The sequence below is a fragment of the Thamnophis elegans genome, chromosome 1 (genome assembly GCF_009769535.1).
Source record: "Thamnophis elegans isolate rThaEle1 chromosome 1, rThaEle1.pri, whole genome shotgun sequence".
NCBI lineage: Eukaryota > Metazoa > Chordata > Lepidosauria > Squamata > Colubridae > Thamnophis > Thamnophis elegans.
In genome coordinates, this window is record NC_045541.1 from 75811854 (window position 1) to 75826812 (window position 14959).

General features: G+C 34.5%; 1 protein-coding gene across 2 annotated transcripts in view; it reads left to right on the top strand.

Annotated features, from left to right (window-relative positions):
* The window catches only part of LRRC56 (leucine rich repeat containing 56), a 53614-nt gene that overhangs the window by 3721 nt on the left and 34934 nt on the right, over positions 1-14959 (top strand). Inside the window, exons 1-3 of one of the 2 annotated variants that reach the window (XM_032226697.1) lie at positions 5561-5748; positions 9279-9386; positions 13512-13678. In XM_032226697.1, coding sequence (XP_032082588.1) covers positions 9368-9386; positions 13512-13678 — 186 coding nt within the window. In that variant the 5' untranslated portion in view covers positions 5561-5748; positions 9279-9367. Of the gene's footprint in view, positions 1-5560; positions 5749-9278; positions 9387-13511; positions 13679-14959 lie in introns of those variants that run through there. The other variant, XM_032226687.1, reaches the window with a different exon arrangement.

The following is a 14959-nucleotide window of genomic DNA, read 5'->3' on the forward strand; positions in this document are numbered from 1 at the left end:
ATGTTCACATGACTTAAATCCTTAATATCTAGAACAGGTTTTGCATGTAGCCACTTGCAAAGAATTAAACATTTGATATTACATATTAGCTGTGAACCATATGAACCATATAAACCATGTTTTGAGATTTTGAATATCCAAATTCCTGCGTGTGAAAATGACTTTTTCAATTCAGCTGATGATCAGATCACTGTCTTTAATTTAAAAAAACGTGTTAAGACACTCATCTGATTATGATGAGGCCCTGTGATTTAGCAGCAATTGTTACTATTTTTTTTAAAGAAAACAGAACATTGTATATAGTTTTCCAGCAATAAATTGTTGAATCATCCCTACTGGCAGAAAGGATTGTGGAGCTGCTAATGCCATTGCACATGGGTATGTCTAGTTTAATGAAAAGAAGGGCTAGGGGAGACATAATAGCAGTGTTCCAATATCTCAGGGGTTGCCACAAAGAAGAGGGAGTCATACTATTCTCCAAGGCACCTGAGGGTAGAACAAGAAGCAATGTGTGGAAACTAATCAAGGAGAGAAGCAACTTAGAACTGAGGAGAAATTTCCTGACAGTTAGAACAATTAATCAGTGGAACAGCTTGCCTCCAGAAGTTGTGAATGCCCCAACACTGGAAGTCTTTAAGAAGATGTTGGATAGCCATTTGTCTGAAACGGTATAGCATTTCCTGCCTAGGCAGGGGGTTGGACTAGAAGACCTCCAGCTCCAAGGTCCCTTCCAACTCTGCTATTGTATTGTATTGTGAGAACAATAAACTGAATTATGCTGCTACTGTATAAAGAAAGGACTGATTTGAATATAACCATACAAAAATGTATAAAGTTTCTGACTTGGTATCCACATGTACTGGAATGGAATTTCGAGTTTCACATAGTATATGAAATAAATATTGGACCTGCTCCTGTGATGCTATGTGAGAAAGACCTTGGGAGATTGGGATGCTGCCAAGGGAACAGTCAGATAAGTGATAGCAAAATCCATTGCTGAACAGTGGGCGGGGCAAGAGTCTCAGAAGAGACCCTCCCTAGTTACTTAGCTATAACAATATTGGGAGGGGGGGTTGTACTTTTAGATTCTGTTAATGTAGCTTTACATGTGGAATTAGCTCATCTGGTCAGGTTTCCTCACTAGCCTACCATGTCTGAAAAGTTCAGATAATCAAAGGATAGTTGATTATGGAAATTAATAATATGCTTTCTTCCAGGGAAGAAATGGCAAACTGAAGAAAGTGTCAGAAGGGAAAGCAAGCAAGTAGATCAGCTCTTTGTAATTCCTCTGTAGACAAGGAAAGAATTTGAGACCTCTAAAAAGTGCTCCAGACAGTTGCTCCATGAGAGGAAAGGACAAGATCTGTAGATTTAAGAATTCTGGGAGGCAAGGGAATAAACCTTTTGCTGAAACTGCAGGTGGCTGCAGTTTCAGAAAAGACATTAAGTTTGCATATTTGCTTTTCTAGTTACTTCTGGATATTGCTTGTTAACTCATTTCCAGCTATTAGGAACCTTTGCATCAATAGGTTGTACAGCACAAGTGAGTTCTACTCCTGCCTGAGGCATAAAAGCCAGTTGTGTGGCCTTGAGCCCAGTTCCCCTCTCTCAGCCCAACTCACATCACAGATTTATTGCTGTGGAGAAAATAGGATGAAGGAGTAATAGATACATTTGCTGCCTTGAGTTAATTATAAAAATAATAAAGATGGAGTAATTTTTTTTTTAAAAAACCTACAAATTAGACTAAAACATTTCTTTTGGAATAAAAAGCAAAAGGGTGATTAGAACTTCGATTTTGGAAGCCTACAAACTAAGGGTCCACATGGATTTGATTTTAAAATTAATTATAATTATATTCCTGTGAGTACATGTTTTTGTTTTGAATTCTCTTTAAGATAGGATGGGACTTTTAAGGTTGGATATTACAGAAACAAGGTCTTCAAAGGTTGGATATTACAGGGAAGCAGAAGGAACTAAAGATTATAATTAAAGAGAAACACTTAAACTTGACTTTCTAACACAGAATGGAGTAAAATATTTTTGATATTATTTGAAGGGACTAAAGTTTAAGATTGTTAAGCAAAAGAGGAAAAATAAAAAGTTGATTTATTTGATCAAAGCTAAAATAGATACATTATTATCTCTGATAACCTTTAATGGATTTTTCCTGTTCAAGACTGAATGTGGTTTTAAGAATTTGTTTAAAGATAGATGAGATATGGGAAGAAGTTACAAAAGTAATTACTTTTTATGATGAAGGGAAAAGTAATTTCTGTAGGTATGTGTGTATTGTGTGTATTTTCTTTATTTTCTGCACTTTATTCTTTTTTTTAAATTCCTTGTTTGTATTAGTTTTTATCTTTTTAATTCTAATTTTTAATGAAATTACTATTAAAAAGAAATTAACAGATGCCATATAACAACATAATCTGGGTCTGAAGAGAATCTTAGGTGCTAATCAAATATTTACCATCTCTCATCTTTCCCAGCCTGAAGAATTTTCTTTAAGGCATAGCAGAATGTATTATTATCAGTGGTCCTTATTAGACGGACATTTCAAACTTCCTTTATCTAAAACAAATTTGCCCTTATGATTTCGAGATTGAAACCATTGCTCGTATATCTCTCTATTGCAAATTCTACCAAGATATAAAGGAATTACCTTAAAACGTTAGCATTATCAGTACTATGATTAATTTTTTTGTTGCTTTATTTAAAACATGCCATGAAATACTGCATCCTTGACTATACACACAGAGATACACAACGCACAAACACACACACTCACCTGGATCATAGTAATAAAATGTATAGGTACAAGCAGTGGTGGGATTCAGCCAGTTCGCACCACTTCAGAACCGGTTGTTAGCTTTCTGAGCAGTTTGGTGAACTGGTTGTTGGAAGAAATCATTAGGGTAGAGAACCTGTTGTTAAATTATTTGAATCCAACCACTGGGCATAGGTAGGTAGATAGCTAAGCTATCATAATAATTTTTAGCAGCATTTATTTTTCTGATTCATCACTTATAGTCCTATACTATAATTTCACCTTAGAAAAATTGTCTGTGAACATAAATGTTTTGTTACATTGATCACATTAAGTCAACATCTATCAAAGGATCAATCCTCAGTCTATAATTAAATAAAGTCTGAACAGAAGAGTACATTAGTTGTATCCAAAGAAATATGTCTATGACATATATTTATTTACAGCATTTATTAAAAGGCACTAAAGATATTTTGGTAGAAAATTCAAATGACAGAAATCCATTTTGTAGCCTTCCCAATTTGAATTTTCCTGGGTCATTGCTAGATAATTATTTTTAGATTGGAAAAATAGTGCTATTCTTAGATTCAAGAAACTTACCTGTTTTTGAAAAACCAATTTTATCTGCTAATCAAAAATGGCTCAATATATTTTTCTATAGCATAGACTTTATATTTTGTAAAGTTAGAAAATCATTTGATTTTTTTCCCCTAGGGTACATTTAGAACTCTATACGACATATTTAGTTTCTCACATTTTTGTTTCATTTGTTTAATTCTTGTTATATTGAGTAATTTACATTTTTGTACTTTTCATGTATTTTTTTTTTGTATTTTTCTTTGTAAAACTTGTTAAGGTAAATAAAGAAATTGCATTTTTAAAGAGGGTGGAAAATCAACTTATGCCAAGTATAAAAAGGCTGAGCCATTAAAACATTCCCATTCCTTTCCAGAAAGATGATGCTGGAAGTCTTTTCCAGTAGGATGTTCTGTTGGCCAAATCTGTTTCTTTCCTTCCTAAAAATGGCCAACACTTGCCAATGGCAGCCTTTTCATTTTGCTTTGTGATAAAATCTCTGAAAAAATACTAAATAATTGATATTTACATAATAGTTTAGTAGACACCTAAAAAGGTTATAGGAAGTACTGATTGGTCAATGATCATAAATAAATATAATGCTGTTTAAAATACTGCTAAATCTCAAGAATCCTGATCTAGGATCAGAAGTGTTTCTAAATGTAATGTTTCTGATTTTGTTTATACTACCTGTACAAGGAATAAGACTCCACCATCAATCTTTGAAGTTTAAATGGGTGTCCTACATATACTAATAGCAAGCTAATTCTATGAGTAGATACTTAGCCAAAATAGCAACATCTACACACAAAAAGTAACAACAGATTTTGTTATGAAAAACCCAGGGCTGGCAAAAAGTGAAAATAAATCCAAAAATAGCTACAGAACATGAAGCATTGAAAGTGAGACTATCTCAGTATCTTACTATTTTAAAGTAATCAAGTAGATATTTAATATCTTGCAAAACTGATCTAGCACTCCAACTGCTGAGCATATTTTTTTTTGTCCTTTGTTATATCTCAGCAGGGAATATGTTCCACATCACACAACTGCATTGCCTGCAGATCTACAAGCTTTGGCATCTCCCTTTTGTACTACCCAATGACAATAATTCTGAGCATAAGTGACTCCTTTGGGAAATTGTGCCAGCAAGTTACAGCTGTGTCTTTGATAGCTGCAAGGAAGCGTATGAGTGAGAGGGAGAAGAAAGAAAATTTCAACATTGTGTTTATAAACATTCTGAAAGAGTTGTACAACATACATCCCAGAGGATGCCACTATAAGCTTGGAAACAATTCCGATGGATGGCCAGGTAGATGGACAGATAGATAGAAATGTATAATAAGAATGTGTAGATGTAGACCCGTATCTAAGGTCTACTACACATGTAAATTTCTCTGAATGCCTTTAAAAAAAATCAAATTTCAGAAAATTGTGATCAAAGCTGAAAATGGTCTGCCCCCCCCCCAGCTGTTTTCTCTTAAAATCTCCCTCACACGTTTTCCCTTCCAATATTTCATAAAGTGGAAAAGGAAAATTTGAACAAAAAAAACGTTGCCAGCCAACTCCTCGTTTTCCCTCACTCCTGCAGTGTAATGCAAAAATAATGAGAATTACCAGAAGCTTTTAAAACAATTACATTGCCATTTTGTTGTAATAAAGCAATAAAACACCGTGAGCCAGAGATGCAGGGATGTGTGTGATATGGGCACGAGCTCCTTTTATAAAATATGCTTTCAGTTGGGGAAAAGGATAAAAGGTCACGTCTCCCGTCAGACTGACTTTCGGAACAAATACAGGAACCGAGATGTTCTTTGGGGATAATTGCAACTACCGCTAACCCCTTGTTTATTTTAAGCCGGTATTGCTTATACGTCAGAACACACGTGCTAGGTAGCGTTCACGCGCAACCGGGAAGACTCCACAAAGAAGGCGGGAAACCGACCGGCCGACTGACACACGGTTCAGCTCCCTCGCTCTTAAGACTCGCCTTTCGGCGGCCAACGCTCTTATCGCAGCGATTGGTGCCTCCCATAAAACTTGTAGGGCGGGCCCTGGCGCAGAAGCTGGCCCTTGTCGCAGAGGTATGCCACGCCCATCTTCCCGCAGGCTGGCGATTGGCTTCGAGTGTTCCGGGCTCATGACTATGTAGCAAGTGTATTCAAATCGGGCGGTTGCCAAGGTAACTCGAGGCCTTGCGTACACACGCTAATCCTTGGAAGAGGCCTGGGAGGGCTGAAAGGACCAAGGACGAGGGAGTCCCCGGGACGCCGGTGGAAGCCTTGAGAGGCTTGTATCCTGCCAGGCGTGACTCGATGAGGGCTTCATTTCCCTTTTTTCTTTTGACGCGCCGTGGTGTCTTTTTTTTCCTTCTGCCGGCAGTCGCAAGAAATTAGAAGCAGGTAGGAAAGGGATTCTCCATTTTTTTTAAAATGACTGAGGTTTTTTTTTAAATTCAAGGCCAAGTATTATATTTGCCCTTTTTGCCGCATTTTTTCAATTGATGGGGAAGTGCGTTCTATAGCATCCCGATGTTTTTAAGTCACCTTGCAGCAGGATGAGCTACAAACAAATTTAATAAACAAATAAACTGCTCGTTATTACTTGGGAGTTACTCTACACGGTGTGCTTTGACTTAGGAAACAATTAATGCCAAAGTCAAGTAGCCACCGGTAGTTCCCTTGACTTAAAACTCTAAGCCCAGAAAGGTATATTCAAGAATAACCTTTTTCAGGAATAACTACTAAAAGAGGGGATTTATTTTTGAGCCACTGGATTCCAGTCCTCACTGAAAAATCAACACTATTGCAATGGAATGGACTGCATTTTAAATCAACAGGGATGTGGATGGATATGATGCTTCAAAGCATGGAAGTTAAAAAATTTTCAGGAATCTGTACCCTGAATATAAAATGTGAAATGCTGCTAAATATTTACCTAATGTGAACTGCACAAATAATAGATGAAATTGATGCCATAGCATATTAGGTAGCACTTATTGACTGTTCTATTAACTATCATAGATTTAACAAATACACAGATATGTGAAAGAGACTAGTTTTCTTCAATAGAAAGGCATGTGTTTTCTTTTGATTCTTCAAATTTTGGATGAAAAACCAAATTGAGTACTTACAGTTTTTGCAGATTTATCATTCTCTCCACTTATTTACTTGAAATTGGCCCACTGGTATTATAGTTTATTTCCTAAGTAGCCTGAAATATAATGCTAAATTTACTTTATAGTAAGAGTGGACTTCAAGCTTCTGTAGGAAATGGCTTATGATTACTGTTGGTGTATAATCAATTTTGAGTCATGTTCTAGAACTTGTTACCACATTTTAATAAATAGTTGGTGAGTTACTACCTATTCGTTACTTGTACCTCCCCAGTAGTTAAGTCAGCACAATGCATATAAATCTTTGCATACCCCTAGTTAAACTCTGAACTCTCCTGTATCTTTATAATCAGATCCCTTCAAAATGCAGTACAGTAATTCAGTATCATAAAGATTATTGCCTTTGAACAAGAATAATAAAGCATGGTAAAGTCTGAAATCTTTCACAAAATTAGCTTTGGGCAATCTTAAATCATATGCCCATATATCCAGCAGCTTGTCCTGTACTCAATGAAAATTGATCTTATTTGAAATAACTATTTATACAAATCACAGCATTAGCCATGTGGTTCCCATTGTGCACATTTAAAAAGTCTTAGGACAAATAAGCAGTCCAATCGGAAAATAAGTTATTGCAACTTTACACCATCAGAAGAAATTGGGAATAAATAAGCGCCATCAGCTTTCTAAAACTACCATGATGTTAGCAGATAAAACAGATGCTAAGAATTCCTGATCAGCCCAGAATGTAAGATAAAAACATACACATACACTTCTTACTCTGTGTCATTGGTTAGCCTACTCTGGTGAGAAAGACTTTTATGGCATCAAAATTGATAATTTGTCTTTCTGGGTAAGCATAGTTGAAATTAATTTTGAGAAAAGATTTGTTCATTAAACTTCTAGGCTGCCCGACTGTATCTTGATTGGATGCGTTTACTATGTCATCTAATATTTTATCTTTGTGGCTTCTGATACTATTCAAGAAATAGACAAACAGTATTTTCACATACTCTTCAATCAGAGCTATATAAACTTGGGTCTTTGAAGCTAGAGGCAGCCTTCAAAAGGTTTCAATTCAAAGATTTTCAAATGTTGTTTCCAAATAGTAATGTTTATGGTGTTGTAAGGTCACACTTGTTAAAGACAGGCAGTCATCAACATGACCACAACTGAGCCCAATATTTCCTTTGCTAAGCAAGACAGTTTTGCTCCTTTTTATGACCTTTCCTATCATAATTGTTAACTTGATAACTGCAGTGATTCACTTAATGACTTCTGACAAGCAAAGTCACTGCAGTTAAGTTAGTTGTTAAGTTGGTAACTTCTGGCAAGTCAATGGCAAAGCCAGATTCATTTAACAATGTTTAAGTGAATCTGGTTTACCCATTAACTTTGCTTATCAGAAGATTGCAAAACATGATCACATGACCCTGGGACACTGCAGCCATCATAAATATATTCCAGTTGCCAAGCATCTGAAGGTTCACATGATCTCAGAGATGCTGCAATTATCGTGTGAGAAACAGTCATAAGCCACGTTTTTGTGTGTCACTTTGACTTTGGTTATTAAACAAAGGGTTATAAATTGATGACTAAATGTATATAACTGGTATGATAATTGTTCATTAAAAATAAATGTACTTCTTCAATTGTAAATGAAATGTGGTACAGATTAGATTTTGCCATAGAAACATTTGCAATACTGTTTCCCCCCCCACTGCTATGGTATGTTTACATTTCTTCTAAAGAATTATATACATTTTTTCTACCTCAGCATTTTGCATAAAATCCTTGCAACAATCCTGTGAATTAAAATAGGTAGAGGTAAATATTTAGCACAAGGTCATCAATAAAATTCATGCTCAAGTGAAGATTTACATTTAGATATAACTTCCTATTTAAATTGTACAGTTTTGGGTGGTGAATGAAATGATACAATTGGAAATCAACAAATTGCCAAGTATTTTTCAATCAGGTGCTCTATTTTGCACCTGCCCAACTTCATTATTTTTTTTACCTTTCCTTCTTTTATGAGAAAAAATAAGAAGATTGAACTCTGAAATATCCTGTATAACTTCTGTATTCTACCCCTAAGGTATTTGAGAACCTAGGTAATAACATTCATTATGAATAGAAGCTAGAGCAAAATAGCACCTCCCTTCTCCACATCTTGGAATTTTCTTCTATGGAAAAACTTCCTTTAACTTCAAAAACTAAAATCATATGCAAGTCAGTTTGAACAATTAAATTCATTAATATTTACAAATAAAACCTAGCCATTTAATTAAGAAAGAAACAAGCATCAAAAGCAAAATAGAAATGAAGCAAACAAACAGAAGCTGTTAAAAATCTTTCTGCCATCAGCAATGCTGAAAAAGAAGATGACTCATATCTAGATCAGTTTCCATTTGCTGTTAAAAGTCAAGGAAGTGGCTTTTGCTTGGAATAAATTCTTTTAAGAAAAAATCCTATCCTTGATTCACATTAATTCCATCTGTGTTAAAGGCAGTGTAGAACAAAGATTTTCAAGTGGATCTGGGAGCAGAAGAGAAAATGTTCCATAAGGTATGTGGGATGTATGTCCTTTTATTGAAATGTCAATATCTTACATTGACTTTTAGAACTTAATAATGATAGATACGAATGAACTTAACTTGTTATTTTAAACATTACATCTCTTCACTGGAAATTATAAATAGAATTCTATATCTACAATAAATCTATAAAGTATCTGGCCTATGTAAAATATACAGCAATAACATTTTGAATCTACATTAAGTAATTACCATTCAATTTTCCCTTTACTTACCACAGGAGAACTTCAGTGCCATTTCAAGAAGATAAATAGAAGATAAATAGCTCAAATTGGTATTCTGCAAGTGGAGTTGCTGTTGGAAACAGACATGGTGGATGGCATGACAAGTAAATAGTGATAAAATAACAATTTTAAAGATACAAAAATGTAGCATAAAAATGTATAAAATACCTTTGTGAGGGTATCTGGAGGAAGGCCTCCAAAGAAGTCCAAATGCATAGGTCAGTCATGGTTCACCTTTTCCGGACTAAGTGCCCAAAGCACACGCACGCCTGAACCCCCAAAATGCAATGCACGCATGGCCCTGCACACGAGCCCCACCCCCATGCATGCGTGCATGGCCCCATGCATGCGCTCCACCCCCACACATGTGCACATGCCCACCAAACCCCCTGTGCATGTGCACGCACACACACACCATCCCCTGCGCATGTGTAGCAGAGACCCGAAGATCAGCTGGCCGGCAAGAGGTGCGCATGCATACACAACGGAGCTGAACTGGATTGACAGCTCGCGTGCCAACAGAGAGGACGCTGCATGCCACCCCAGGCACGTGTGCAATAGGTTCGCCATCACGGGCCTAAACAGCTGCTGAAAGCCATGACAAATTGGGTTGATGCAAATAGCCATGTACAGTATTACCTTTTTTGTATACCTGATTGGGTCTGCATTGTTTATCATTTGTTGTTTTTTTCTCTCTGATCTTCATAGTACACAGATTTCTCCTGTTTACCATTAATAAATGGAGAAAGACTCAGGGACGAACATATACTCTTTTCACCATGCAGTCTTTCTAGAGTGATAATTGTTCTTTTCCATTGGTTTCAAAATTAGGGACCTAGCTGAAGGTATAGTTCCCCCAAGACGATAATCAAAGATTATTGATTATCTGAAGTCAATTGGTACATTTAATTGACAAATAAATATTGCTTTAAAATAGCTTTTTATATGAAGATACATTTAATGAAAACTCCATACTGTAATTAAAAAAATTTAACTGACCTTTTCATTATTATTCATAAACAAATGTTATTATCCAGGAAGTAAAAAGAATTGTTTATTCATGTTTACAATGAAAGCTGTATCTATGTGCTCTTAGCTTTTAGTTTATCTACAACAAAGTCTTATATAACAAGATCAGGTTTTATGTGATGTAAGCTAATACATGAATACTGTAGGCAATAACAATTTTTCCATTAGGAGCTAATTGACATAGTTTCTTGATGACATAATAAATCACTTTTACAAACTAAAGCTAAAATGGTATTCATAGTTCTTAAAGACATTCAGAAGAATGCACTATATGTTCTGCTTCAAACTAACTTCTCTAATCTACAAATATTATGTGTCTGCATTCCATACTTATATTTGATCACATATTCAATTGGTAGAATCTCAGTATGTTTGACAGGTATATCCCTTGTAAAGCTTTATCTTGATTGTTCAAGTATTCAGCACTTACAAGTTAATCATAACAGTACTTCTATATGGAATTATTTTTGAGGACAGCCTGAAAAGTCCCATTGATTTGAAATGCTGTGATACAGTAATGCTTGGGTCAGCAGAATGCTTATATCTTGGGCTTTGTCACTTTTGGCTGGCCGGATTGTGACTGTTGAGGACAAGATATTGGCACATTGTATGGCACCTTAATAATGGAATTGCCTTCCAAGACAGGAGAGCAAAGCTCTGTTCACCTACTTTTAAGTGGGCACAAGATTAATTATTTTTGTTGTCAACCTTTACCCTGAAATATCTGTATCACTGGTCTGCTTTTGCAGCCTTGTCTTTGAAAAGTGGGACATAATACCATAGTTTAAATAAAAATTAATTATAGAACAAATAAAACAGATGTTTCTGGGTCAGAAATAAGAGTTTAGAAGCAAAAATTAAAATTGGAATATCTCAAACATTTTCAGAAGATTGCAGAAAAAAATATTGAGTATTCATGCATCTTCAGTAATTGGCACTTTGCACCAATATTGTATTGTGTTAGTTTATAGTTCAAGTAATGCTATTAAAAAGAGTTGTGCATTATTGCCATTACATTGCTACATTGTAGGGTTTTGCTGTTCTATAATAGAAGTATACTCCTTGTTATCAAGAAGATTGCATTACCAAGCATCCTACTTTTTAATTTGTTTCCAAGTTTTGTGATTGTGTTGTTCCTCTAAATGTTGGAAAGGAGCTACTGGGTGTGGTACTTAATGCAGCTGTTATGTATTAGTGAATACTAGCTTGGATTTTAGTTCACTAGTAACTTTGTAATACAACACATTTTATTTTTGTTGTATAAATATGGAACTGGCTATTCTATTTAAAGTAGGTCTAAACAAAAATCAGATAATTGAACAATGTTGGGAAACAAAAATCAGAATATAACTTCAAATATTAAATCATCAATCCTCAAAATTTATAAATAACTTCCCAAACAGTGGAACTCTTTGTTTTTTAATTGGATTTCACCCCTCATCTCCCCGATATTCAACCAGCTCTATTATACTGAAGTGTTGGATAAAGCAGTTTATTTTACGCAAAGTGATTCACTGTTTTGACATTGTTATCTGTATTTTCATGAGAATTATAAATTCTAATAGAAAAGAATATATGTATTTTAGGATTGAACTGCAGAGTTCTTGGTGCACTGATGATGTTACCTAGTTGGGTAATTAAATATCTTCAAGTAAACAACCAAGTTCAGAGAACAGCATGGATTCAACAAAATTATATATTATTGCACTTTTTTCTCTTGTTGTTGCATAACACTAAAAATATTTTATCTAAGTATCTCGTGGTTGTTCTACATATCATAAATGAGAATTACACATTACACAATTGATCATTTCTTTGTTTATTATATAAGATGTCATAAACTTCATCTAAGATGCAACCTAAAAAGGGATTTAATAGATCATCTATCATTTCTGCAGTTTCTCTTGACCGATTGAAAGATTGAGGGTTTTTTTTAGCTTAACAGAATTTTGATCATTAGAATTCCTCCTCTCCTCCACCAGAATATTGTTTCCACATCACCCAGAGAACTCTGATATACAAGCATTCAGAAATCTCCACCCCAATTGCAGTTGGAGGGCAGTGTTAGAGAATCAGAACAGTATAATTACTCTTTGAAGTAGATGAAAGCTTGAATGATAAATTATTTCTTCTGTTCGATACAATAGAAAAGTCTTACAAATTGGGTTTGTTTTGATGATTGTTATGATATTTTATTTAATGTCATGACCATTGATTTTATGAATAACATATAATTTGTTAAGAAAATGATCTGCTCAGTATCATTGAAACTTTGGTAGCACATAACTTTAATTATTAATAATTAATTTGTCAATTTAGAGTTTAAATATAATTAGAATCAAATTAATTTTGTTTCCATGTTTAAATATCAGATATAATTTCCCTAATTTGAAGTCTGGTTGTATCAGTATGGATATATGACATTTGTTTAAATTCACTCTGGCTACTTTTAGCATTGTTCAGAAAGTGAGGGTTGTACTAATGCAGATTGCCAGCTGAGCTGTATTAACTAGGTCTGATTTGCTTAGCTCTTTTTCAAGTGCTGCGAAGACCAACTAGATGCTGCCACCTGCTGTGAGCTATATATGAATATCAATGTATAATAGCTATAGTGTCCAGCACATAGTTTGTTTTATAATAATTCATACAGTGTGCATTTCCATATAATGACTTATTTTCCTATCTTATTACCATTAATCCTTATCACTATCAAAACCTACTGCATTTTGAGCCCATTTTTTTTAAATTAATAGTGTTTTAATTATTTCCAAACTTATATTCAAATTTAAATATGGTTACAAGATTCGTTTGGAGTCATATAAATTAGGAATATAACATTTCTAAAAATGTTGAATCTTAGATAAGTTTTGTGAGATAGGTTTTGCCAGTTACTATGTTCTACTCAGCAACTGTGAATAGCGATTTGAACTTGATTTCCTGTCCAACATTTTAACTGTTTTGTTATATCTGTTAATTAAAAACAGATAGTATCAAATATAAACAGCTTGCACAACCTTTTTCACAGTTGTTAGTTAGATATAAAACCTATATGCATATAAAACTAAGCATATCATTCTGATTAGTAAATATTTTATATTTTTTCAATCTTCATAAATTTTTAGCATTGTTTTAGCTTATGATACATGAAATAAATACAGGATTCAAATAATGAGCTTGCATTCTTCTGTTTTAACATTTAGGGCATTCTGAAATGAAGCTAAACTGGAAACTTGATAGGACCTCAAGACCAGGTTCAGCAACAGTTAGGGTTACAGATCTCAGCTGGCAAGGTCTCCTGAACCCCAATCCATCTATTAAAGAAGATGAAGAGCTACTTGTGGATGAATATCTTTCTCCCCATAAACTGGTGAGTATATACCATGCTATTGTATCTATATTAGATACATTAATGACCATTGCACTACTTTGGCATATCTGAAAATATTGCAGTTAGATGGAACCACTGAATATTGTTTTGAATAATTTGTTTTTTTCACAACTATAAATTTGTTCAGATTGAGTGATTGGAAATCATGAAACCCAGTTTATATTGCACCAATTTCTATTTAGTTATTAAAGACTCAAATTAGGGAATCTTTTAATACAATTAAATTTGTAAATATGATACACCAATGATTTATGTTTATTATTTTGTTTACCATGCTAGTAGGATTAACCTATCTTAAAATAACTTATCTGGAATATCTGAATAGTTCTACTAGTTACACTTTTTAAAAATGCTTTGTACTCCTTAACAGCTTTTAAGAAATAATTTCATGTTGGCCTTACATTCTGTTGCTAACTTGAAGTATTTTCCTCATCCACATGTGTTTAAGTAAGAATACTCCAGAATACTGGGCAAGATCTAACTTCATCTCTGTCCACAGAAGCATTCTCTGTGTAATTCTATGCAGCTCATTCTTGCTAGCAAGTTAGAAGGTGGGGTGATATTTTTCTTTGTCAGGCTCCAATACTATAATGTTCTGGAGTACCCTCAGTCTCCAGAATACATTTTAGAATGATGTTGAGGATTACAAAATGAACAGAAATGGATAATTAACATTTCTCCTCCCATTTCAGCCAACAAACTCTTTTTGTTGGCTGAAACTTTTTCACTAGCAACAAGCTCTTGCTGGATCCAAGCAACTGTTTTCTCAGTAGGATTTTTGTTCTCTCTGAGCTTGGTTGTTTGCTTGTAGAAATTGTCCCAAAGGTGCTTTTTCAAGAAGCAACTGGACTTTCTTGGTTTTTCTTAGAAAACATTTTGCTTCTCATGCAAGAAGCTTTTTCAGCTCTGGATAGTTTTTGATTAGCTCTTTTGAATGATATGTAGATATTGTTTATCTCTATGTCCCAGTTGATGGCTGATTTGTCTGACTGCTAAGCTTCCAGGAATTCTCTAGTGTTTTTGGAGTTAACTTTGTCTAGCATGTTCATAGTTTTTCAATTGAAATTATGGTTAACTCAGTTCATGTGTTGTTTGATTAGAGAGTTTTCATCATGTCTTCTAAACCGCTAGTTGGTATTCATAGATGCCTCTGCTAAAGTTCTGCCTGTTTGTCCTACATAATGGCTGTTATAGTCCTTATACTATATATTGTACCTGTTTTTTCTTCTGGGAATTCTGGGTCTTTTGGGTTACTTAAGA